Source organism: Podarcis tiliguerta, assembly GCF_965153285.1.
Source record: "Podarcis tiliguerta genome assembly, chromosome: 10".
In the NCBI taxonomy this organism is placed as follows: domain Eukaryota; kingdom Metazoa; phylum Chordata; class Lepidosauria; order Squamata; family Lacertidae; genus Podarcis; species Podarcis tiliguerta.
Genome location: NC_139543.1, coordinates 9,253,844 through 9,281,133, shown reverse-complemented (window position 1 = coordinate 9,281,133; position 27,290 = coordinate 9,253,844). Strand labels below are relative to the sequence as shown.

Sequence of the window (27,290 nt, the reverse complement as noted above, 5' to 3'; positions counted from 1 at the left end):
GGGAGGGCATTCCACAGGGCAGGCGCCACCACCGAGAAGGTCCTCTGCCTGGTTCCCTGTAACTTCACTTCTTGCATGTTTGGCCTTCCTCAGTTTGCACATGCATGCAAACCACGAGCTAAGTCCCTAATCTCCCAAATCACAGTTTGTAGGATTCAAACTATTATGTTTGGGCTATCTCTCATGTGACTGCTGCCCCAGAAGTGCGGTGAACATCTCATGACCGCAAAGTACTGTATTCCTGCTCCTCTCTCAAATTGCTGTTTGTGGCTCCCAAGTAAAGAACATTCTGCTTGATGCTCTCTCTATGTCCAGTTAAAATGCCTCGTAGAAGAATTTTATGTCTCGTAGAATCATAGAGTTGGAAGGGACCCTGAGGATCATCTAGTCCAACCCCCTGCAATACAGGAATAGGCAGCTGTCCCTTGCAGGGATCGAACCTGCAACCTTGGCATTGTCAGCACCATGCTCTAACCAACTGAGCTATCTGCCTCCACTCCACCTTTGCAAGTTTATGGTGACAGTTGAACAGCGACAAATGAAGGCCCTGGGTCTACCCAGCAGTTTGAGAAATCTACTTATCATTTTGCACTCGAGGCCAATGACTACTGCAAAATCTCACTTTGGCAAAGTATTTCTCCTCGCAGAAAGCCTCAATTAAGCTATCTGAACGGGAACGCTTATAATTTGCTTCACTTCTGCTTGCATTCACACCCACAAGAGGAAGTAAGGAAAGGAACCAAGTTTGCATTTCTATTTAAAGCAAGACATAACGTCTCTACATACAAAGCAGCACCGGATAAATACGGTTGTATCTGTGAGTTGAACAGAACCGTTTGAAGAAATCGGAAGAAACTCCTACGAAAGTGATTTCCATGTGCGTAATACTGTGAACATTACTGAGAAGGCGTGGAGTTCAGCCACACAGTAATAGTTCTCGTGCTGCCAGAATAACATGAATTATCCCCAGGTAACTGGTCACATCTGTTGGACTCTGACTAAATGCCATGCTTCCTCTTCTCAATTCTTCTTGCCCCAGGAGATAGGTAATAATTTTGTTTTTCAGCTTCTCAAGCAGCTGGGCGCTGCTGTTACCAGGGCATCCTGGATTCAAATGGAAATCTGAAAGCTATTGCCTGAGGGCAGCCAAGATGTTTTTAGGAAGCGTAAAACAGCATGCAATCCGCACAGGTTTGGAAAGCAAATGAGCGAAAAATTACCTTGTAAAATCTTTATCTACTTCATATTCATATTTCATCCAGGTGTCTCGATAGACCATAAACTCCATTATGGTTAAGAGAGCCATCGTTGTAAAAGCTATTAAAGAAACTGGGAAGAAAGAAAGAAAGAAAGAAAGAAAGAGCTAGCATAAATACAATATCCATTAAATCTGCAAGGAGAAAAAAGGGAATGTGGAACACACTTTCCACTAAACACATGAATATATTAAGCGATGCAGTTTGAAAAGTTTCTCCCTACTCTGCTTCAGGACAGTGAAGCAAACGCAGGAAAAATTACTCTGCTCCTAGAAGCTGTCTGCATGCGACAGCAGCCACACCCCGGGAACAGTCTCGACTGGGCGACTAAACCAGGAGAGAGACACTCTGCATGCAAATACAGACTCTGGCAGATTGAGCAGACGAAGCCAGCAGTGGGTCCAGCAGTCGAGAAGACAGTTTCTGCATGTGCCCTCAAGGGGAAATGAGAGTCAGATTGGCCTCGAAAACCTGGGAAAGTAGCCCATCTAGGAGAAAGAAAACTCTGATCCTAAACCTCTGCTGCCTTGTGGGATATCTTCAGGAGGAGGAAACCCTGCACAAATCCAGAGTGGAGACCCTAAGACGGCCATATGGCACCTTGCAAGCCTCCTTCTGGCAACTCTTGGAGCTAAGCTGGTGCCAAACGTCTTGCTCTGTTTTCCTTCGGACCACATCAGCGAGGCCAAGAAGGGTCTTGTCTAGGCAGCCCAGGACCTCCAGACACACTGCCCAACCTTGTGTCCCCTAATAATTCATCTCCCCTTTCCCATTCTTCAGTGTGATTGATCAGTTCTCATGATGCCCCTTGGAGGATATGGAAGGGGAACGCCTAGGTGAATGTCACAATCGTTATTCCTAAAAGGCAATGGTCTACGCAAGCAACAAGAACAAAAAGGGGCCTTGCTGAATCAGAGAACAGGCCTATCTGGCCCAGGCATCCTGTTTCAATTTCTCGCAGTGGCCAACCAAACGATTACGGGAGCCTGCGAGCGCAAATACAGAACTTGCAAATTCTATATCTGAGAAATCATAAAAATGGGTGAAGGGGTTGATCCGTGGTAGGAAAGGGCACACCATATTCAGTATAAGAAGCCCAACGAGTTCTTGCAATGCAAAAACCTGGAAGAGGTCTGCCAAAAAAGAGAGAGGAGGAATGCTTTTTGTGCCAATTACAGGTTTTAAAAAGCAAATTCTCAACACCCCCCCTCCTTTTTTTGTTCCTAATGAGCAAAGAGCACACATGGAAAGCACCAGAAAAGGACTAGAGGCCAGTCTGTAGCACAATATGTTCAGTTCAGGTATTCAGAAAGCAGCCTTTTCATTAAGGCTGAGTAATCATTCAGGCAAGCAAAATGTAACAATGCTAATCATTCAAAAAGAAATCCAAGACTGCGCACACTTCTTGGGGAGCAAGTCCTGTGGCACTACCCCCCAAAATTCTGTGGAGAGGGGTATTATTTGGGGACTTTGGAGTAATAGCCTGCCTGTGCAAGAGGGCGAAAGAGGCAGCTACAAATGGTGTTTCTGTTCATTTAACGCCGCCTACAAACTCTGGCAAATCCCCTGTTGTATCCCAGAAACTGCTACATAGGTGAATTAGCAGCTAGCTAAGGCCAGCCCCAACATCAGGTAGGGTTTAGAAACCTGTCTCAGATGACAGATTTTGAGATATGATGAAATAATAATAATAATAATAAATTATTTATATCCCGCCCTCCCCAGCTGAAGCCGGGCTCAGAGCGGCTAACAACAGTAAAATAATACAACATTCTACAATCAGTTCATTATAAAATCAGTTCAAATCAGATTAATGGCAACCATTGGGCTAGAGTTCTGTGAGGATTGCCAAAGGAGGGAGTCAGGCTGTGCCCTGACCAAAGGCCTGGTGGAACAGCTCTGTCTTGCAGGCCCTGTAGAAAGATGTCAAGTCCCGCAGGGCCCTAGTCTCTTGTGACAGAGTGTTCCACCATATTGGAGCCACAGCCGAAAAAGCCCTGGCTCTGGCTGAGGCCAGCCTAACCTCCCTGTGGCCCGGTACCTCCAAGATGTTTTTGTTTGAAGACTGCAAGGTCCTCTGTGGGAAATACCAGGAGAGGCGGTCCCATAGGTACGAGGGTCCTAGGCTGTATAGGCCTTTAAAGCCTTTGCATCCAAGAGTGTTGACCCCAATTTGTAGGGTTATTTAACCAAATCAGGGGCCCTCCAGAGAATGAGAGTCATGAGAACTTCTGACTCTAGTCAACATGGGGTAGACAGGGGCGTACGAAGTGGGGGGCGGAGGGGTGCCACTCTGGGGAGGGGATGACAAGATGGCTTCTGCCTCCTTCCAGCTGTAGAGTGTCCGAGGGCACGCAGAGTCAGTATGGGTGCCGCACGTACAAACTGCCTCTCCCACGGTGACTGTATGGGCTGCTGCGCATGCAAGGTCCATATGGAATGCCGCACATGAGCAGTCCGCATGGACGTCACATATGCGTCACCAGGCGGTTTGCCTTGCCCCTCGGCGTCCTACCCCAGGTGCCGGAGAGGGTTCCTCTGCCACTGGGGGTAGAAGAAGAGGGTGCAGTTCCCAGTAGAACCAATTTGGGCTGCAGCACCTCCAATACCTTTCTCAAACCATATTAAAAGTATATTGGCATGTTTCTTTAACGTGAAGTTTGAAAATCAATGTGCAACAGCTTGCAAATATTTGTATTCTTTTTTTATTTTGCCAATGCAGCTTGGTAGAGCAAATGATTCAACAGCGGCCCAACTTGGGTTGAACGCAATTCTTAAAAACTGAAATTAATCTGCCAGCAGGGCTTACCTGTTCCTCCAGTTGCTGTGGTCTCTATGTAGCTTTCAGGGACTTTTGGAAAGGCGTCCAACTCCTTCATTAAATTCAAAGTCTTCTTCCGATTCAGTCGCCTCATCTTCAGCAGATTCCTCAACGCCTTCCTTCATATATTCACTCTGTATTTAAGAGAGGAAAGCCCAATGGTAATAAAATTGTAATTTAAAAAAAAAACGCTCCTTCTGAGCTTCTCAACATTCCCTACCGCAACTGAAATGAGGTGGTAAGATGAGCACAAAACTCTCCGGGATTTAATAACCCCAGTTCTATAAAATTACTGAAGTGAAAAGGCATCTTGCCCTAGGATATCAGGCATCAGCATTAATGGTTATTTTCTTGGTTGGCTAAAGCAACTATCAACATTTGCAGCGTGAAATTAAATCAAGATTAAGTCTCTTTTCGAGGCACAAGCCAACCTCACGCTTTTAAAAATCTCCTGCCAATGTCACTAATCTCTGTTTCCCTTGAGACCCATGGCCCTTTTAGTCATAAGAATGGCTATGGAGACTTAACATTTTATGGGTCAGCAAAAAAGCATCATGTGACCTAGCCCAATAATACACAACTTAAGATCCTGGAAACAGATGCTGTTATTTAACTATTCCCACAACTCTGTTGCCCTTGAGATACTCAACAAGCTCTTGTGATTTTCTTGCTGCTTACAGGTGACACCATGACTACAAATTATAACTGTGAGTGCAAATCAGGAAAAACTGAATTTGGGTGTCAACGTTAACTAAAAAAAGTTTCCTCTTCGAGTGCAAACAGATACCTGGAGCTATTTTGCTCTGACAGCCACTTTTGTGGAATCATTCATGGAAGTCCCAGTTTTCTTTTTACCTGCCAGTTATGCTGACCGTTCTCAGTGATGCCAACCTTGGCATCTAACGAATATGGCAGAATAATATTGAACCTAGAGCACGTACTATGAATTTGTCCCTACAGCTAGGCTTCTTCCCAAGTGTGGAGCCTGTCTGGGGAAAAACAACCCCGAGGGGGTTGGCTGCAGATGAACAGCAATCACAGCAGAAAAGTTAAGCACTGCTTTTTCCCCACCTGCTCGAGCATTCATGTTACCAAGCAAAGATGGATTTAGGAACACTTGCTAACCAAGATCAGCCTTCCTTAAGTTCAGATGCTTTTAGCCTGCATTCAAAAATTCGCCAGGCGCATTTCGCACCTGGCTATTGGCCACTTGCGACCCTGCGGCGCATGCCTGGGGTTCCTTCAGTCTTGACTGTTTTCACACACTAATAACCCATTCCTGTAGAATTCTATCCGTTATATTTTATCTGCACAGAATGATTTTCTTCTTTTTTTAAAAGATATTTATTAACATTTCAACATATTACAAAAATTAGAGAAAATAGAAAATAAAAAATAAAAAGAGAAAATACAAAATACAGTTAAAAACAAATCAGTCTTTCCATAACTTATCTTTCATTTACTTGTTTCTCTGACCTCCTCACACCTCCCCTTCTTGTATTCCAATTCAGTTGGTTAATTCAGCAAATCCTTTCCCTCTTTAATTTTATCTTACTCTTTTATCTTAATATATTATAGCTTTAAATTATCACCCATTAACAATCCATTTTTACATATTCCTTAACATTGCTGCCTAAAGACCCACTTAACTTCAATCCAGCATCATTCTAACATTCATTAATTTTGCAATGTTTCTGTAAATAGTCTTTAAATTTCTTCCAATCTTCTTCCACTGACTCTTCTCCCTGGTCTCGGATTGATTTTCAGGAACCAAAAAGTTGCACTGAAAAATACAACTTGCAAGCCATCTGACCCCAAAATGACAACTAGGCATTATATTTTGGCAACTGTAACCCCAGTTTAAGGAGCCATTTGGCACCTAGCTTATATATCTGAGTTTCTAACACTGCTTCTGGCAATTCCCCTCCACCATCTCTGACCATTGAACATGCTGGCTATAGCTGGTGGGAGTCAGAATTCAACCGAGGACATCAGGTCGGGGGTGGCTGTCCAAGGTAACACATGGCTCTGGCCAGAAGATTATATCCTGGCAAGAATATTTAAATGGTATTTATTTTTTTAACATAGCTTGCATTCAGGCAGTTATGAAACAGCTATGAAGTCTCCCACATTATGCTGTTTTAGATTTCACAACCTAAAAAGCTTTTAAAAGACAAAGTGTGCCATGAATTATGTAAATTCCACGACTATTTGCTTTCCCCATTTGTAGTTACCAAGCTGGGCTTAAAATCATTTTGCTGGAAGTTTCCCTGGAAATTCAAACACATTAAAACCCAAACATAATTCCATTTGTGGAAGCACAGTTTTAGAAAGAAAGAAAGAAAGAAAGATTCTAGCAAATGAACAATCTTACCTTGGCCTTCAGTTCCTCTTGCAGTCGTTTATTTGTATTGCAGAGGTCTTGCAACAGGATAATGAGCAGAGATGCTGAAAGGAAGGGACTAAGGTCATGAAAGATGTTTCAAATGCACCTCAACTCTCAGGGAGATGCTCTGTTTCCATCGCCCCATTGCATTTTGGAAACTTAATTCTCTTTGACAGCATAGCCACTGGAACTGGAAGGGTGCTGAAACTTAGTTGGGCACCTGGTAATGCTGAAATTGGTTGGAGTCAGAGAAGGCTAAATAATTCATAACCAGGTTTGGAGGGGAATGAAGCAGGTCAAAATAAATTATTATTATTTATTATTATTATTATTATTATTATTATTATTATTATTATTATCATTATTATTTATACCCCGCCCTCCCCGGCCAAAACTGGGTTCAGAGTGGCTAACATCAAATGTATAACACACAACATAAAATCAGGCAATCAATTAAAATATATATTTAAAATCAGATCAGGATCAGAGTAAAATCCAATCAGATGGCAACCCAGATTAGAATTCAGGACCTTAAATGCTCAAAAAGCCCAAAGGTGGGCACTAAAATATTTAATAAATGGACAACACAAGTGAGAGAAAGGGAAGAGGCTAACTAAAATGCAGAAAAGCTGAGATCTTTCGTATTTTAAAATCCACTATATTGGCAGGGTTCTGATTACACTGGAAGACTATCTGCAATGAAATGCTTTTATATAGACGAAATGGGCTCCCATGTGGTTGTTTGGTATGGCAAGGGGGGGAAACCACTGATCAATCCACAGTGCACCTATAATCATGAATTACAAAGCTCTCACCTTCCCAAGCATTATTTTTAGTGCAGGATGGAACACAATCCATCCTGGCACCAAATACACTACAAATTCTCCAGTGTTACCAAATCCCTGCTATTTATCTAATGGCATTAGTGCAAGTCTCCAGAGCGTGTCTTCTCATCCAAGGGGAAGTCCCTAACTCACCGAGGGTTTGAGACCCATCAGGTACCCTCACCTGGTTTAGCCGTTCCCGGGGTATGACCCCTGTTGCATGCGGACAAGTTCTAGGAGCCACAGGTGAGAGCTGAGGGTCTCCCGCCAGAGGCATTATCCCTCTTAAACCTGAATCCTAGATACTGCAGGGGCTGAGTGGCTTTAAAAAGGGCCAGAAATGAAGCAGCATTCTAAGTAAGTATTGATTAGCTGGACTCGTTGACCACATGACACCACTTTGCCAAGCCTAGCAGAAACATAAATGTAAGAAGCCAGTAGACCTGTTATTAGAGAAAGGCTCTGATCCAATTAAAAGTTAGTCATGGCTTTCATTAAAAGCAATGGGATTTAAATTGGCTGTGACTCACATGCTCCATTGGGACACAATGGTGGCTAACTTTAGCAGGCCAAAGAGGTTTATTCAGTAGCCTTTCTCCTTCCTGTTCTTTCGAAGCAAACGGAGATCAGATCCCAGATCAGAGAATTCTCAAAGGGGGGGGGGGGTAATTCATGCCCTCTCGCACATTTGCTGCAAAGCATTAAATTGTGTGCTAGTTTCCACTGCCTCAGGGACACGGGTGGCGCTGTGGGTAAAAGCCTCAGCGCCTAGGGCTTGCCGATCGAAAGGTCGGCGGTTCGAATCCCCGCGGCGGGGTGCGCTCCCGTTGCTCGGTCCCAGCGCCTGCCAACCTAGCAGTTCGAAAGCACTCCCCAGTGCAAGTAGATAAATAGGGACAGCTTACTAGCGGGAAGGTAAACGGCGTTCCGTGTGCTGCGCTGGCTCGCCAGATGCAGCTTGTCACGCTGGCCACGTGACCCGGAAGTGTCTTCGGACAGCGCTGGCCCTCGGCCTCTTAAGTGAGATGGGCGCACAACCCTATAGTCTGGCAAGACTGGCCCGTATGGGCAGGGGTACCTTTACCTTTACCTTCCACTGCCCCACTGCAAGGGGACACTTGGCTCCATAACTCACCCTTAGTTCCACTACAGCAGCACCCACAGGTTGCGCAGAGCTGGAGAACAGATCTATGCATTTGAGCGCTGGGGCAAGGACACAGGTGGTGACAATGGCTCTGCCACCCTATCACAAGGGCAGGAAACCAGCACTGCTGAACTCTGACTCCCATCAGCCCCGGACAGCTTGCCCAACGGTCGGGGATGATGGGATCTGAACTCCAACATCTTGAAGATCACAGGTTCCCCATCCCCGTCCAAGCGTAAGCATGCGCCCCCAAGAAGCTACAGCAAGTCTTGGGGGCGTCCTGCAGCCAAGTTCAGGACAGGAGTCAACCCTTGCGACCGTTGTTGCATCAGAAGGTGGAATTAGGCTGCAAATTTCTGCTCTCTTCCTACCTCTGGAAAGCTTTTGTGAAAGAAGCAATTTCCATGCAGTGAATTCAAAAAGGCAGTAAGCAATGTTATAATGGATTGAGGGCAGGCTATACCACTGTGCTAACGTGCCCAACCATAATTACAATGTGAGTCAGTTAAAATAAACAGTTCTGGACATTAACTTTTCAACGTCAAACAGGAATCCTGTTCTGCAACCATCTTACCTGTCTCCCCCCACAAAACACACTCCTCTGCCACGGCAGCCTATCAGCAGCTGCCAAATTATCTTTAGCCACCTATCGGACAAAGCCAGATAGGAGGAAATGTGCCTGTCCCAGGAACCCAGGAATTCTTTTTTCATTCCTCTCTCTCTCTCATCTATTTCTCAGCACTCTACCTAAGACTCCAGTATTTAACAAGAGACCAACTCGCTACTCCTTTAGCAAGCAAAGTATTATTGCAATCTGTCAAGTAACCAAGGCAACAGGTTTCATTATCAGACAAATCTGAAGTCTGTTTGACGAAGCATTTGCACCCGAACTCAATGCAAATTACTCCCAAAGTAATGTGTACATGGGATTACATTACAAATCCAGTGGATGGACACTGAAATATATTTACATTATATATACACACACACAAAGGCAAGATTGAAGTGTATATGAACAGTTCATTGGCCACATCTATATACTCTCAGAAATCCTAACGGTTATTAAAGCAACAGGGAAAGGACAAGTGCCCTCGAGGAATTTTCATAAATGATGACCTTCAATTGCGAATGTGAATTAAATCAGTTGTTATTATGGGGGAGAAGAATTAACAGGAATTTTCACACAGGGCACTTTTTGCCTCCCTTATACTGTCCCTACGCATACACAGGAATAGTATTAATGCAAGATAGAAGCCATTTACATTTTAGGATTTACGTTTGACCTTACAAACCAGTTTATAAGGAATTTTCACAGACTGAGATTTAGAACAGGTCTGGGGTCATATGCAAAGCTGTGCATCCACTGGCCCAAGAGTCCTTTTGCTAGCGCAAGTCTCTTTCTCAAAAAGCCTCACTAGTAATGAAACAAGTCCAGCGCTGACTAACTGAAAGAAACCGTGGTTAATACGCGACAGGCTTCGCACTGGAGTCTTTTTCGCACCCCATCCATCACAGGACACCGTTCGCACACAGAACAGGCCAGGAAGGAGTTGCTCCCGGTCTCTAACGTGTCAAACCCTGTACACGCTGCTTGCTTGCGCGTCCCCACGTTCTAGTTGCTCCCGGTCTCTAACATGTCAAACCCTATGACAAGCTGCTTGCGTGCGCGTCCCCACGTCCTAGATTCGAAACCCGCTTCGGCGGCGACGCGATCCCGAAAGCCCTTTCCGTTCTGATCCGCAGGAGCGGCATTCACACGTGCGGAAAGAAGCGCGACCGGCGTCACGTGTGAAAGCGTCACGGGGCAAAAGATTTAAGAGTCGGGGAAGCCACGAACATGGGGAAGGGATATATGTACCTCGATTCCCCTGCTTGGGGGGTGGGGTGTCTGCGCGCCTCGGAGGCAGCGAGGGGGGAGCAAGGGGCATCCAGGTGGGCGAAAACGGAGCGGGAGCTCGGCGATCGCGGCGGGTCAGGCGCCCGTTCCCTCTCCGCCTCCCGCGCTCAGCTTCCCCGCAGCATCTCCACCCGGTCCAGAGCGAGCCCGGCGGCACCGGCACCTCCTGCCCGTCTTCGACGGCGATCGGGGCGGCGGAGGAGGCAGGTGAAGCGCCCGGCAGCTCCGGCGAAGGCGGCGATGCCAGCCAGCCGGACCGATTCGGAAGCGGCTCAGGGCACCGCCGGTCGCCCCGCCCGCGCTCACCGGAAGCGGCGCGCCCGGAGGGGGAAAGAAGCCGGATCGGAAGTGGGCGCCTCTCTAGCCTCTACCCGAGGCTCTATGGTAAGGTTCCGCGCCCTCGTCCGCCTCGTTTGGCGAAACGCGCGGCCGTCCGCGGCGCAAGAGTCTTCCCGCCCGGAGCCAGCAGGGGTCGCTGGCGGCCTGCGTGCACAGCCCAATGCGCCGGGAGAGAAATGTTCCCTGTGGCGCAATAGATCAGCGCGTTTCGGTAGTTCATCAGAAGGTTATGGGTTCGAGCCTGACCAAGGATGGCTGTGGGCAAAGTTGGACGAAGATGATCCTTCCAGTTCTATGATTCCCCTCAGGGCAGGGATTTCCCCCTATGCTTTTAGCAGTTCTTATTTTAATCTTTTATTTTTATCCGTCAGCCACCTTGAGACAGGCCAGGGGAAAGGCGAGAGATATATATACACTATATATTTATATACGTATTATATATACATTATATTGACAGTTCGTCATTCAGGAAGAGGAAGAGACATGTCTTCACTTATTCCTTCTGAAGATAAGGCTGTAACATTAGCAGCTGTGTGGAGAGGACGTGAGCCTAGAGCCTGCAAAATTCCAAAAATTGCAATTTATAAAGCGTATGTTATCGCAGGTAAGTTCAGATGAAATGAGACAGGCCAAATTAGAGCTTCCCAGACGACAGAGCAGCATATGTTCAAAGTCGACTCAGCACTGCTATAAGAATTTTAAAGATAGAATAAATATTCTCTATCGGTTGGAGAGAAAGCAAAGGCCAAACAGAGTATATTGAAAGCAAAGCAGCTAGTAAGCCTGAGCTTTATTAAAGGAAATGAACTGTTGCAACAGCGTCCCCACACACAGGACCCCACATGCAAGCCCCTATAAAGACTTTTAAAATTGCCCACCCCGTAGCCCAAGACTACACCCCCAAAACACCATACATACATCACAAAAGGAGGTGGTCTCCAGCAGAAATGTGAGTGTATTGCTTCTCTCCTGTCTGCCAGGATACCTGATAATGCCTTACTTGATTGTATTTTCTGGGTAGCCTGGCCAGTCCTTTGAGATGGCAAATACTTTAGTTCCTGAATCTCTTATGCATATTGAGAGTGTGCTCAGCTTAACAGATACTTGCCTGGCTGTATTTGCAGGGAGGTGTAAGCCCCTACAGTCCAAAGACAACTGGAAAGCTTTTCCCATTTCCTTCCTCCTTGCAGAGAAAAAATTGAGGTCAATTTGGGAAAGTCAAAATGGCTTCAGGATTGTTCCCCTGTAGTATTTCAGACACGTGCTTTATATACTTATATACTTGCCTTCTACATTTATGAACATTTCTTCTATTCTGGAGACCTTAGAATTCTTATAACAATAGCCTCGTTGACAAATCAGTTAAGCCCCAGGATTTGGCATATAATCCAATTTAATATCCATGACCTAAGTGGGACTAAAGTTAAAAGTTTAATCACCAAACTCTCTTAACTCTTGGTATTGATGTAAGATTAGGAGGGGATTGAGGAGAGTTAATGGGGCCAGAATGGCTTCATTTTTATATAGTCCTTTGCAAAGTTGTCGGGCTTCCTGCTGAAATCCTGTAACTTTTCATATCACAAATTGTAATGGTTCTAGGGGTTGCTCGTGCGTAAGCCGGTGCAAACACCTGGCTGGGTTGCCTGAGTGAACCTTTTCTGTCCGGACAGCCACTCGCCCGTGGCTGTCTCAATCGCTGGCAGAATCTGTCAGTGGGCGTTTCTTAAACTTCTTCCAGCAAAGAAGTTCTTTGACGCCAAGTCTTCTCCTACTCTCCCTGCGCGGAAGCCTTCTGCGCAAGGAGGGCGTAGGCAGCGGAGGACCCCTACTCTCCCTGCTGGTCCCCGGCAAGGAGTCATGGGACCGCCTCGCCGCTTCCCCCATCTGCCCCCCTTCTCCACTGGTGCTACGCTGATTCTCTTCCCCAGAAGATGGGCTGCCTCTCCCAATCCCGGGACGCTCTCTGGGATCCCTTCAGAGCTTGCTCTCTCCCTCGGACACTGATGGCAGTTCCCTGACACAAATCATGGAAGATGAGGTCATTAGCTGGTAAGGCCCAATTCAAACTCTTAGCCATTTAGAATAATCAAATTGGAAGGGACCACTTCGCCACCGCCGCAGCTATTATTGGCACAAAGGTGGAGAACAAGGATAGTACCCACCAAGAAAGAATGGCAGTGTAAAATGTTTGAATATGCTGAACTGGCTGGTCTGACAAACAGGATGAGAGAAAACGAAGATAAGGAATATAAGGAATATAACGAAGATAAGGAAGATCAGGAGGAATGGAAAATGTTTATGGAATATTTTGAGAACCAGTATAAACAAATATATAGCTTAGCAGGTCTCGAGTAAATTCAGCAGAGTTGAAATAGATAGTTTTTAATAGATAACAAATTGGTCAACGATTAAAAAAAGATGTGGATTATGCAGAGTACCGTAGCTGAAAAGCAAAGGAACCAGGAAAAGGGTGGAAGGGAAGTCATATGGTCTATGTACACATGCTGTATTTGGTACGAAGTTGTAAGTGGGACAGGGGGAGGGGAGGGGGGTTAAATATGCTCTCTGTTTTTGAAAATGCAAATAAAGAAATAAAGAAATAAAGAAGGACCAAGAGGGTCATCTAGTCCAGCCCCCTGCAACGCTCGAACCCACAACTTTGAGATTAAGAGTCGCATGCTACACCGACTGAGCCATCCCTTAGTGTCTATAATGTTCAGGTGGAAGGGGGGATTGTCTCACATTTGTTGTGCTTTGTTGAAAGAGCACCTCTCAAATGTTGCACACTGAGGAATACCGTAGAATACCACACAGAATAACTAAGAAACTGCAAGGATGTGTAGCTGGACCATATAAATCCACCTTCGATGCTGTACTGTTGTGTCAATTACATATTGCAGAATATACTAGCTAAAGATGCCCAAAGCCAGGCATCCCCAAACTCGGCCCTCCAGATGTTTTGGGACTACAACTCCCATCATCCCTAGCTAACGACCAGTAGACAGGAATTGTAGTCCCAAAACATCTGGAGGGCCGAGTTTGGGGATGCCTGCCCAAAGTTAACAATGTTTTGAGGGTGCTTGGTGTCCCCTGGAAATCTGATTTGGGACAGTGACATTGGCTTTCAGCTTGATAGTGTCCACCTATTCTCAATTTGTATTTGTGTAAATGAAGTGAGAGCTGGACCATAAAGAAGGCTGGTCGCAGAATAATTGATGCTTTTGAATTATGGTGCTGGAGGAGACTCTTGAGAGTCCCATGGACTGCAAGAAGATCAAACCTATTCATTCTGAAGGAAATCAGCCCTGAGTGCTCACTGGAAGGACAGATCGTGAAGCTGAGACTCCGATACTTCGGCCAACTCATGAGAAGACTCCCTGGAAAAGACCCTGGTATTGGGAAAGACGGAGGGCACAAGGAGAAGGGGACGACAGAGGACGAGATGGTTGGACAGTGTTCTCAAAGCTACCAACATGAGTTTGACCAAACTGTGGGAGGCAGTGGAAGACAGGAGTGCCTGGCGTGCTCTGGTCCAGGGGGTCACAAAGAGTCGGACACGCCAAATGATTAAACAAGAACAACAAAAATGAACTTAAATAATACAATAATCCTCCATTGACCTTCTTCCAGTGGAAACCAAACCTGGGCAAGCTCTGCACCCCTGGAAATTTTCAACATTCAGAGAAGCAGGGTGTACATAAGGTTATTTACTGTTTTACTGTAGCTGAATGTAGAAAAAGGTGTCATCCACAAACCATTGGAGTGGGGAATAGCCATAGGGGCAAGCCTAAGTGGACTAATTTCAAATCAATGGTTTCACAGTTATGTCCTGTCTCTCTGTTTTGGTAGCCTTTAAAATACCTTTGAGATTTCCAGCAAAAGCACCCGCTCTCAACTTTTTACTAATTTCAGGTGCCTCTTCCTGGTAGGTTAGCCAGCTCTTAGCAAAGCCCCACACTCTTTGCTGGGGCACAGTCGTTCAAGAAATGGAGACTATTCAATGTTAATTTTTTAAATAGTAAAAAACCCCCCAAAACTACTGGACCCTGGAACAGTATACCTCTGTTTCCTGACAAATTTACAAATAAATTTATCATCTGCAGAAATCTCTTCTTTCTAATGTGAAAGGTCTTGTCCTTAAATATCTCCACCTGCGCAAATTGGCTGAGTGTGGCTTGTTCCAGCAGGTCATACGGAGTATATTTGCCTGTACAAATGTTCTCTAAGCATGTTGACTCCTGTATACCAGGTGTGAAATCGCTTTGGGAATCTTCAAAGGGGATTTCATGCTCCTTTCCTCAGTATGAAACATTTCATTTGCTCAGTTAGAAGGAGGTGTAATAATCAAGAGACCTGACACAATACTACATATTTTTTTAAGTATTGCCATTTCTTAGCAGTGTTTATTGAAACCCCTGCAAAATGTAATGCTGATTGAATGACGTTGGTTTTGTTGTAGAACAAAATTGCTTAAAATGCAATTTGTTGTTTTCCACAGAATCTGCAATATCTATGGGGCCTATGGAGTATGGATTTCACTTCTTTCTGCATGCAATTTACATAGCTATGGAGACTTCTCCATGTGCAGTAGAGGTGAGGAAACACAGAACACGTAAGAATGCAAGGACACAGAGTACGTTTGATGACACACTATAGAGATGGAGAATTTGACACAGGACTGCCAAGGTGGTACCATCCTAAGAAGTTGTTGGGACTACAGTTCTGTTGCCTCTTCGGTGTGACAGGTCACAATTGTGCCGGTCTGGATGCCTCTTGAGTTATTTGTCACCCAGCTTGGCACAAATGTTCCCGAGGTGGAGGTGGTGCTCTCTGTCTATGTTTTGGACATTGGACGCCATTTTGAATCAAGATGGCGGACTGAAATTTGACTTCGGTGTGATAGTTACAGACAAGGCTGCAGGAGGTGGGGGGTTGGGGGTTTTCACCTACGTTTGGTTGCCAACAGATGCACTGAGCAGCAGTGTGTGTGTTTGCTCATATGTGTGCATATGTGTGCACAATCACAGTCCCTCCACTCACAAATTACACTACCCATTTAAAAATCACAGATTTTGGGATTTCTTGGAATTCCCAGGGAGCACTAAGAACTTTCTGCTAGTCTAATATAGTCTAGATGCATATCTACTATAGGTTTTGGAAAGTTTTTTGTTTGTTAACTAAGCATATGGGCACCTCTTAATGAGATCGTAACCAAAGTTTGCACGATGATTCCTGAGATCAAGGAGCAGATTTTAATCTAGGTCAATTAGATGCCGTTTTGAGTCACAATGACGGTCTGAACCTTTCAAAGTGTTCTGATTTTAACCAATTATTTCAAAACACATTTTTTTAAATTTATTAGAATTCATGAACAATGCCGGATTTGAGTCTGTTAGTAAATAATATGCTATAAATCTATTAGTGCTGTTCTGGAAACCTTAATTCACATACTTCAATGGCGTTTCCCCCTAATTACTTCTATAACTAAGTGAAAGTAATGACACCTCCCACTTTACTTACAGATGAATCTAATGCCGTCTTCAATACACGCATCTGCTTTTGCCAAAAAAATCCAGGCAGGATAGCTTAACAAATCACCTCTTTGGCAGGTTTTAGACTAGCTCTCATTTTCATCTACACCCAGGTGCCTGAGGGGAAAACACTTTTCTTTCTTTTAGCTCTATCTGAGACTTACGACTTTACTTCCCTGCCTTCATTTTGCTGTACCTGTTTCTACAATCGCTTATAATTCCAAGACCAGGTAAGACATTTTGAAAGCTTCAATGTTCTTCCTGAGTTGTTGGAATATGGGATGTCTGCATTAAGCCAGCTAAGCTAGCTTCTCCTTAGAAGAACACTTTAATGACCACCAGCTTGTGCTGTGTTCTAAGTATTGTTAGACATGCAAGAATCTTAATGTCAAATGTCAGCTTGAGATAGCGAGGTAGCAGAAACTTATTGTTACAGCTGACATACCAAGCTTTCTAACGTTGCCACGTTGTTCAGTTGTGGTCCTGCGCAAAGTCTTGGGTCTTTGGTACTTTGCAACGATACTTGCTTTGGATTTCCAGCTTATGAGGGGAATCTTTGCTATGTTTCAATATTACCAGCCACAACAGCTGTAAACTTTCTTTAGAAATGGTGCTATGAGGACTCTTCAACCAAAATGATTCAAAACTTAATATTGTAGAGCAGGTGTCTTCAACCTTTTCGGGCCCAGAACCCACTTTTAACCCAAACATGCCTTTGAAGACCCGTTTCTGAATGGTGAGTAGTGGTTCTGTTGTGATCCACTTTGCATCAGGCCAAGATCCACTTCTGGGTTCTGGCCCACCAGTTGAAGACCAGTGTTGTAGAGATCTCATTATTTCATCAAATATAATTTTGCCATTAGTGCTCAGTGGTTCTGCGGTAGTGAAAAGTCTAGTATAAAGTTCTCATGTTTTCTGTTAATAATTTTCCTCCCACCACAAAGAAAAAGAAAAGAGACATTGGAAGAAAGTATTATATTCTTAGCACCCATCCTGTACACTTATCTGAGCAAGGATGCTCCTTTCTGAATCATTTGGAATCAATTCCTCATCTCATCTTAGCAAAAAAAAAAATACATAGTTACTTTCTTGTGATGGTCCTTATTTCTTTCCACTGAAAAATACAATATCTTTCCTGGAAGAATCTTTTGCTTCCTTTTGAACAAAGTTAACATGTTTATTAATGTTCCAGGAGTTCCCAAGAGCTACATATAAACTTGTAGAAGATGCTGGAGTTCAGTTAGAAATGCCTTTATCCATCACATGCGACTTTGACAGGGGTCATTTTGCATTTTTCTCTTTGTGTGGTGCAGAAGTATTGTATCACTGTAATTAATAACACTGCTTTTCCTTTAGTATTGCCATCCTGATTCATCTTATCAGTTCTAAGCTTGAGACCTCAATCATTTGCATGGTTCCCCATCAGAACAACTTCTCCATTTGTTTCAATATGCAATAATGAATATTTTTTATGTGTGGATTTGTTTCCCTCGCTTGAAATTTATGGACATCCATTCTGCTTTTAAGAGATCTTTGAACACTTTCTTTTTTAATAATATTTTAAAATAATTTTTCTGTTTTACAATTTCAAATAAGCATTTTACAAACTTCAAAATATCCAATGACTTCCCTTTTTTTCTTTCCGTGGTTCATTTTTCATATCCTACATCCTTCCGTATTTTAGTATAACCATTCAAATCAATTTTTCCACTTTCACATCCATCAAGAATTCTTTAATCTGTTGAATTTATCTTAATGCTGCCAGCGTTTTCAGCTGTACACAGTCATTTTCCATATACTCAATAAATGTTTTCCAATCTTCTTTAAATGAATGTTCTTCTTGCTCCCTTCTTCTATATGTTAAATCTGCAAGTTGTGCATATTCTGTCAATTTAAGTTGCCAGTCCTCTTTAGTTGGGACCTCGCTCACTTTCCAGATCCTTGAACACTTTCATGCCTAGAATGGGATGATTTTCTAGTAAGATTAAATAATAAGACTATTTTACTATTAAATTTAAGAGATCTGCATGTTGAAAGAACTAGCCTCTTCCTTGGGTTCACGGTTATATTTGTAAATGGCGAGACAAGTGATTTGGTGTCATTGTGTGAATGTCATGTGACATGCCACCAATGGCCGTGGCATCCACTAGTCATGTGCCTAATGGGTGTTGCCTAGGGAGCTGTGACCTGCAGCAGGGCCTTCTCCGTGGTGGGATCCCAATGATGGAACTCCCTCCCTGGTGAGCTGTGTTTGTCCCTGTCTCAATCATCTGAAGACATTTCTGTTCACCCAGGCATTTGGTGCTGAAAGGCAATGGGTTTCCTGCTAGCTTAGAACCGCAGCGCTTGGATATATTGCTGTGTTAAAATGTGTTTTTAAGCGTTTTAAAGTTTCGTAATGCTTTTAATTGTGTTGGATGGCAAGCCGTGGGCTTAGGAAAGGTGGGGCAGACATTTAAGTAATTATAATGTAGCAGCTTCATGAGACTTTCAGGAATAACTCACTGTTTCTGTGTGCAGAATAACTTCCTTTCCAACAGTGCAGAAATCCATCTATGCCCATGCAATATAAACCTCTATGGGAGAAAAAGCAGTGACAGTGTGGAAACTAAACATGATGTCAAATTCATATGTACATCTTTTTAGATGTGTTATTATTACTTCTTCTTATTTATGTCCTGTAATTTATACACCACTTGATTTTAGAAAAAATCAAAGCACATGACAAAAGATTTTGCAGGCACAAAATCAATGTATTAACCCAGCTCCTATTTCTTACACTTTCCTGGGAGTTAGCTCCATTGAACTCAGTGGGGCTGACTGTTGAGCAGCAGTTTAGCTAGGTACTTAAAAGATTTTGGGCATAAACATAAATCTGCATAAAATTATCTATACAGTCCTACAGGACCACCTCTCCTGGTATGCCCCACGGAGGACCTTAAGGTCCATATATAGCAACACCCTAGAGGTCCCGGGCCCTAAGGAAGTTAGATTAGCCTCAACCAGAGCCAGGGCCTTTTCAGCACTGGCTCCTACCTGGTGGAACGCTCTGCCTCATGAGACCAGGGCCCTGCGGGATCTGATTTCTTTCCTCAGTGCCTGTAAGACAGAGTTGTTCCACCTGGCCTTTGGCTTAGAATCAGTTTGATTCCCTCCCCCTCTTTCTTTTTCCTTTCTCCTCCTGTGAAGAGGCTGCATCCTAACGTTTTAATGTTGTATCTTAATCTTTTAAATTGTATTTTAATCAACTTGTTTTTATTATTGGTTGTTAGCCGCCCTGAGCCCGGTTTTGGCTGGGGAGGGTGGGGTATAAATAAAAAATTATTATTATTATTATTAGTAGTAGTAGTAGTAGTAGTACATTTATACATTTGCTATCATTTAAAACAGAAATAATAATTACTGTCATTTAAACAGCTGCTAACTCCCAGTTTGAGGACGCTGATCCTCTCCCCCAGCCCCCAAGCAATTTTTTTCTGGTCCTCCAAGAGCCTACCAATTTTGGTAATAGCAGTAAAAAGAGGTTGGGGGAATTAAAATGGAACTGGGATGGAACAGAACTCAGTTCCGGCACTTCTCAGTGGGCGCCATTGCCATTCTGAGAGAACAAGGGAGGTGTTCATGGTGAGTTCCGGCTCCTCTTTTTCTAGAAAAGCAGCGCTGATTTTGAACACATGATAATAATGTTGGCAAGCCTTAAACATGCAGACGTTTTGCATTGCAGGTCCCACCACCGATGCTCAGGCAAAGGGGGACGTCACACGGACAACGGCTGGTTTTTAGTCTAGATCTGAAAGATGCCCACCAAGAAATGGCTTCCGCTGGCCATCCTTTTCAAACTCGGTAAGTTCAAGGACTTTAAATACGCTCTGTCATTCCCCCTGTTATCTCTCCATTTGCAGCTCCTTCGGAACGTGGGTGACCAGCCCGCAGCATGGATGCCACTAGTCAGTCAGTCAGTTTTATTGCACGTAGCCAAAGGCTGCCGCAATGTACACAGAATCATTCAACAATTAAAAGAAAATATGGTGGATTAATACAAAAAAATTAAAACATTTATATTATCAAGACATTACCTACAGTACCTTAATATATAGGTTAAGACATTAAACGTTAAAATTTGTAGGCTAAAATTGTCATGTGGCCACTAATATATTAAAAAATAATTTTAATTAATACAATGTGCAATTATATTCGGAGTTTGGTGATAAAGTAAAATATAGCTTGATGTAGATAGGGTCAAATAAATTCATCTCCTTTACAGTTGGGGGCTATCTTGGCTATTTGCTCTTATTTTCCTAGCGGCAAAGAGTGCTACACGCAGGTCACATACTTATCTGTGTCTGTGAGGAGATATAGAATCATAGAATCATAGAGTTGGAAGAGACCACAAGGGCCATCGAGTCCAACCCCCTGCCAAGCAGGAAACACCATCAGAGCACTCCTGACATATGGTTGTCAAGCCTCTGCTTAAAGACCTCCAAAGAAGGAGACTCCACCACACTCCTTGGCAGCAAATTCCACCGTCGAACAGCTCTTACTGTCAGGAAGTTCTTCCTAATGTTGAGGTGGAATCTTCTTTCTTGTGGTTTGGATCCATTGCTCCGTGTCCGCTTCTCTGGAGCAGCAGAAAACAACCTTTCTCCCTCCTCTATGTGACATCCTTTTATATATTTGAACATGGCTATCATATCACCCCTTCTCCAGGCTAAACATGCCCAGCTCCCTTAGCCGTTCCTCATAAGGCATCGTTTCCAGGCCTTTGACCATTTTGGTTGCCCTCGTCTGGACACGTTCCAGTTTGTCAGTGTCCTTCTTGAACTGTGGTGCCCAGAACTGGACACAGTACTCCAGGTGAGGTCTGACCAGAGCAGAATACAGTGGCACTATTACTTCCCTTGATCTAGATGCTATACTCCTATTGATGCAGCCCAGATTTGCATTGGCTTTTTAGCTGCCGCGTCACACTGTTGGCTCATATAAAATCATCCCAACGCTTGAGCCACAGCTGTTTACCAGGAAGTCACCTCCCTGCCACTTTGCCCCTGCTCCTTTCCTTCCTGGTAAGCAGCAGCAGTGACTCAGACTCTGGGAGGTCAGGTGAGCGCTGATCCTCCCACCGTGCTATAACTTATTGATGGCTGCCACAACGGACATGGGGAGCAGGGCTTTGTGGCACAACTGAACAGGGTCAGGGGAACTCTTGGACCTGGCTGTGCTGTGCTCTTGCCTGCCTACCCCACACTGTGCCGTTGCCCGTTCCCTGACACAGATGCCCAGATAACCTCCATATTTTGGTCCTGTGGCACACACTTACCCAAAATGGTACGGTTCACTACTCACTTTCAGATCTTACTATGTCGTTTCTTTTTGTCAATCCTCTATTAGTTTTTCCAGAAAACAATTTTTCAGACTGGTTATGGGATCCTTTTTTCCAAGCCCTAGAGGTCTGCAGCCAAATATTTGGCTGCTTATTTCAGTCTCCTCTTACCTCGTACAGTGGTACCTCGGGTTAAGTACTTAATTCGTTCCAGAGGTCCGTTCTTAACCTGAAACTGTTCTTAACCTGAAGCACCACTTTAGCTAATGGGGCCTCCTGCTGCTGCCGTGCCGCCGGAGCACGATTTCTGTCTCATCCTGAAGCAAAGTTCTTAACCTGAAGCACTATTTCTGCGTTAACGGAGTCTGTAACCTGAAGCGTATGGAACCTGAGGTACCACTGTACTGCTTTCTTGGTATTTGTGTCCCCTCAGCTTCCTTGCATAGTTTACTCGCCTCTCAAATGATCCTTGGGTTTGGAATGAGGTTCAGGCATTGCCTTCGCCTCAACTATGTTCTTTGTCCTATACTAGGGATGGGCAAATCTGTCCAGTTTTTCCCAGTTCTTCATTCCCCCCGCCCCAATTTTAAATTCAGTTCTCCACATTTCCTCATCTGTTTGCTATTTTAAAAGGAGAGGAAGAAAATAAAAAGTCATCAAGAGATTTAATCAGCATTTTAGTGCAAATGTCTCCTAAAATGCACATTTTTCTATGAAACTTTGCCTAATATACACATTTTTTGCAAACCAGCTTTCCTTAATATGATGCATCATATGTTATTTTCACAAATAGTTGCTTTTTGTATACACTTTACCCCAGTAATGTGGTACCTTGGGTTACAAACACTTCAGGTTACAGACTCCGCTAACCCGGAAGTAGTACCTCGGGTTAAGAACTTTGCTTCAGGATGAGAACAGAAATCGTGCAGCGGCAGCAGGAGGCCCCATTAGCTAAAGTGGTGCCTCAGGTTAACAACAGTTTCAGGTTAAGAACGGACCTCCGGAACGAATTAAGTTCTTAACCACAGGTACCACTGTATATGCATTTTTGTACAAATTAATTGGCTGGAGAATTGCATTGCAAAATTCAAAGGTGTGCGGATTTCAAAAGATAGTTCTGTTTTAGTTAACATTGTTTTGGAAGGTGCAAATTACCGATAGGTAGGTTTGCCTTGCGGGACGCGGGTGGCGCTGTGGGTTAAACCACTGAGCCTAGGACTTGCCGATCAGAAGGTCAGCGGTTCGAATCCCTGCGACGGGGTGAGCTCCCGTTGCTCAGTCCCAGCTCCTGCCAACCTAGCAGTTCGAAAGCACGTCAAAGTGCAAGTAGATAAATAGGTACCGCTCCGGCGGGAAGGTAAACGGCGTTTCCGTGTGCTGCTCTGGTTTGCCAGAAGCGGCTTAGTCATGCTGGCCACATGACCCGGAAGCTGTACGCCGGCTCCCTCGGCCAATAAAGCGAGATGAGCGCTGCAACCCCAGAGTCAACCACGACTGGACCTAATGGTCAGGGGTCGCTTTACCTTTACCTTAGGTTTGCCTTGAAATGCAAGTTGCATAAAATTTCTCTCCTAGCTCTGCATAGAACTGAGCCAGCTTCTATCTGTCTTGCTCCATTCATCCCTTCCATTCCACACCTTGGGTTTCATTTCTTGTTATACAGTATGTGTAGCAGAATCCTTCTTCAAAAAGAATTATTAATGTTTGGGGGCTGCCCTCTGTATTGTTTCAGTTCTTTTGCATCTCTCCTCTTTGCAGTAATAATATCCTTGTGCTAAAAAATTGAGCAACTATTGTGAGACAGATGAGGCTGCCTGGCATTAGAACTGGCCTTAGGTGGATAAAAAGCAGGAAAGTGGACCTCTCTCCCAGATAGACGTGCAATGGGAAAGAGTGTTGACTTTTAGAAGTGTTTCTTGCGAAGTAAACAAAATAATTGGCAGCTTCCGAGCTTATCTCATCATAAGCGTGGAGCAGGTGTTTCTAAAACTGTATGAAAAACATCTCTAGATTTCCTTGCAACCTGTACAAACTTCTAAGGCACTCACATGCCCCATCATAACAAGTTGAGCCAAGAAGCACTAAGAAGAAGAAGTCTGTAAGGGCCCCAGACTTGTTCAGTGTTTCAGCTGAGAACATGTTTCAGCAAGCAAAATCCCTGAAAGGAAAGTTAGCTCAGTGGAAGAAAAATGCTCAAAGTCATTTCAGGCAAGGTCTTTGTCCAAAGCTACTAGATTCTATTTTTCTGGGCTCTCTCAACTTCAATCAGGGTTTGGAAAATGTGGCTATTTATGGGGTTCAGTTAGAACCAGTTGAAGCCTTAGGAATGGTGGGCTCGCCGCCAAGTTGTTGTCATGCCATTTATTGCATTTCGCATCACCGGAAATCTAACGGTTGAGGTTTATTTTTTCTCCTCCTCGTTGAAGATCAGAGCCCAGACTTCATTGTAGACTTCACACTGCCCATTAGCTGGGAATGTTTTGAAGTTGAAGGATAACAACATCTGAAGGCAATAGAAACATCACCAACCTCCCCCCCATCCCCCCCCCAATATCTCAACAAATGAAACTGATTTGTAAAAATGTTACACAGAAAAAATACGAGAGACATTATACACGTACTTCTGTAAAACAAGAAAATCTTTAATTTAAAAAAAACATTAAAAAAGAGGACAACATCTGAAGGGCTTCAGGTTTTTCATCCCTGTCATACGTATTAATAAATCAGGCATCCCTGTCATACGTAATGATAAATCAGGCACGTAATGATAAATCAGGTGTTATTTAGAAAGATCAGAAGGCAGAGGGTACCACATACTTGCATGTTTTAGCTACCTTATAGGGAAGACCGTCTCAGATTAATTCCATGCACATTTGTTTGTTTGTTTTATACCCCACCTTTCTCCCAGTGCAGGACCCAAGATGGCTCACAGCATGAGCTAAGCACAGATACAGCTAAAAAACATACCTCTCAGTTATACATAGAATCATAGAGTTGGAAGAGACCACAAGGGCTATCGAGTCCAACCCCCTGCCAAGCAGGAAACACCATCAGAGCACTCCTGACATATGGTTGTCAAGCCTCTGCTTAAAGACCTCCAAAGAAGGAGACTCCACCACACTCCTTGGCAGCAAATTCCACTGTCAAACAGCTCTTACTGTCAGGAAGTTCTTCCTAATATTTAGGTGGAATCTTCTTTCTTGTAGTTTGGATCCATTACTCTGTGTCCGCTTCTCTGGAGCAGCAGAAAACAACTTTTCTCCCTCCTCTATGTGACATCCTTTTATATATTTGAACATGGCTATCATATCACCCCTTAACCTCCTCTTCTCCAGGCTAAACATGCCCAGCTCCCTTAGCCGTTCCTCATAAGGCATTGTTTCTAGGCCTTTGACCATTTTGGTTGCCCTCCTCTGGACACGTTCCAGTTTGTCAGTGTCCTTCTTGAACTGTGGTGCCCAGTACTGGACACAGTACTCCAGGTGAGGTCTGCCCAGAGCAGAATACAGTGGCACTATTACTTCCCTTGATCTAGATGCTATACTCCTATTGATGCAGCCCAGAATTGCATTGGCTTTTTTAGCTGCCGCGTCACACTGTTGGCTCATGTCAAGTTTGTGGTCAACCAAGACTCCTAGATCCTTTTCACATGTACTGCTCTCAAGCCAGATGTCACCCATCTTGTATTTGTGCCTCTCATATTAAAGCACATGTAACGTACTAAACTGTGGCTTATTACCGTATTTTCCCGTCTATAAGACGCCCCCATGTATAAGACCCCCGCCCCTATTTTGGGGGACTCAATTTTAAGAAAATGAAGGGAGGTGGCCCAAAGTTGTTGAGCTTCTCCCCCCCCCCCCACAGCTGCGGGCAGGAAACACTCCCTGTATCGTTTCCCACTCGCTGCAGCATCGGGGGAAGTTGTGTTCCCACCAACTGGCTGGCTGGCAGCCGTACCGCTTTCCCCCCCATGCCACTATCCATGTATTGGACGACCCCAGTTTTTTGACATGATTTTTGGTCAAAAAACCTCATCTAATACATGGAAAAAATATGGTATTTCTCTCCATGGGAGACTGAACTTTTGAGTTTTGTTTGGAGATTAAAAAAACATTTCCTAGTGCCCTTCACAGATTGCTGAAGGCTAAAAAGAAGCACACTAAATGTGGTTTGCACCTCCTCACACAAAAAGACCCCCTTAAGATTTCATAAAATCATAAAGTTGGAAGGGATGCACAAGGGTAATCTAGTCAAAATGCCTGCAATGCAGGAATCTCACTAAAGGATCCATTACAGTTGACCATTCAACCTCTGCTTAAAACCTTCAAGCAAGGAAAGTCCACAACCTCCTGAGGGAGAACGTTCCACTGTCGAACAGCTCTTACTATCAGAAAGTTCTTCCTTTTCATTTTCCATTTTTTTTATTTTGACAGAGTAATAAGAATAAATAAAAAAGAATAAAATGTGTACCCCACTCCCGAGACCGTTCCATTGTAACTATCCAACCTCCCAAAATTTCAACACCTCTTTGAAAGTGCTTTAAAGATATCCTGGGTGTGCAGAATTTGAGGCTTCCTTCTTATTTCTTTGAGATTCCCAACGCGGAGACCAGGAGCTATCAGACTGATGATCTTATTTCCCATAGCCTAAAGCCATGTGCTTTGAAAGGTGGATTCTCAACAACTGCACACAAGAAGCTCCTTGACGGCTAGCGGTTGCCCGGAGAGGAAATCATCATAAAGACGTGTGCCAGCCTGGCAAAACCCTGCCTTCGCTCATTGCTGTCGTATAAGTGCCAGTCCATATAACATTTACTATGCTTCATCTTTCTTTTGTGGACAGCCCTGCTGACAGACTTCCTGCTTGGCCAGAATCCCTGTGAAAATGGTTTCTGTCGCCAGCCTGTGGGAGACCTGCTTGTAGGTCGCGGTGACAGCCTAACAGCTTCATCCACGTGCGGACTGTTTGAGCCTCAAAAATACTGCATTATCGGCTACCTGGAAGTGAGTTTATTTTATATATCGCTCCAACGTTTAAACGGGAAATAGCCCTAGAGCAGGCTTCCTCAAACTCGGCCCTCCGGATGTTTTGAGACTACAATTCCCGTCATCCCTGACCACTGGTCCTAGCTAGGGATCATGGGAGTTGTAGGCCAAAAACATCTGGAGGGCCGAGTTTGAGGAAGTCTGCCCTAGAGAGTCTGTAACATCCAGCCAGAGTCCTCTTCCAGTTTACGCCTTCTTTAAACTGGCTTTCTAAGAGCATGTGGGGAGCTTCTTGAGTTTTGTCAGGAAAATGCTCACTGCTTCCACAACCTGCCTGACAACCTGTCTTGTCTTGTCCGGTTTGTTTCGATGCTTTGTTGGCCTGGATGGAGAATGGTGTGTGTGTGTGTGTGTGTGTGTGTGTGTGTGTGTGAACCTTTGTGCGGCTGGGATGTAGCTGTTTGTGCAGAGGAGTCACCCAGTTTTGCATTTGAGTCCCTCCCTATCCCCCAGCGCCATGTGTCCTGCTGTTCCAAAGACTGCCTACGATGACACTGGCTGAAAACTGGCTGAAAACTGTCCCCGGTCTCAGCTGCACAGCAAATGATTTTTGGAAGGGGGAAGCTTTTCTGAAGTGAGTTTGACTGGGGAAATGCTCACTGCTTCCACAACCTGCCTGACAACCTGTCTTGTCTTGTCCAGTTTGTTTCGATGTTTTGTTGAAATCCCTATTTATTTTTGCATTATTCAGAAGTACACAACGTTGTGACCAAAAACTGCTGAAGCG

General features: G+C 44.3%; 2 protein-coding genes across 4 annotated transcripts in view; one reads left to right on the top strand and one right to left on the bottom strand.

Moving 5' to 3' along the window:
- Positions 1–10,431, bottom strand: part of ERGIC2 (ERGIC and golgi 2) — a 31,710-nt gene extending 21,279 nt beyond the window's left edge. Inside the window, exons 1-4 of the mRNA XM_083399999.1 lie at positions 10,290–10,431; positions 6,452–6,525; positions 4,066–4,211; positions 1,221–1,329 (exon numbers count right to left, since the gene is read on the bottom strand). Of these exons, the coding sequence (XP_083256125.1) occupies positions 1,221–1,329; positions 4,066–4,171 (215 nt within the window). The 5' untranslated portion in view covers positions 4,172–4,211; positions 6,452–6,525; positions 10,290–10,431. The remainder of the gene's footprint in view (positions 1–1,220; positions 1,330–4,065; positions 4,212–6,451; positions 6,526–10,289) is intronic.
- LAMB4 (laminin subunit beta 4) overlaps positions 10,389–27,290 on the top strand; it is a 70,285-nt gene continuing 53,383 nt past the window's right edge. The window contains exons 1-5 of one of the 3 annotated variants that reach the window (XM_083399278.1): positions 10,389–10,712; positions 15,166–15,260; positions 16,346–16,428; positions 19,923–20,041; positions 26,361–26,521. In XM_083399278.1, coding sequence (XP_083255404.1) covers positions 19,996–20,041; positions 26,361–26,521 — 207 coding nt within the window. In that variant the 5' untranslated portion in view covers positions 10,389–10,712; positions 15,166–15,260; positions 16,346–16,428; positions 19,923–19,995. Of the gene's footprint in view, positions 10,713–14,997; positions 15,048–15,165; positions 15,301–16,227; positions 16,429–19,922; positions 20,042–26,360; positions 26,522–27,290 lie in introns of those variants that run through there. The other 2 variants (XM_083399279.1, XM_083399277.1) reach the window with 2 other exon arrangements.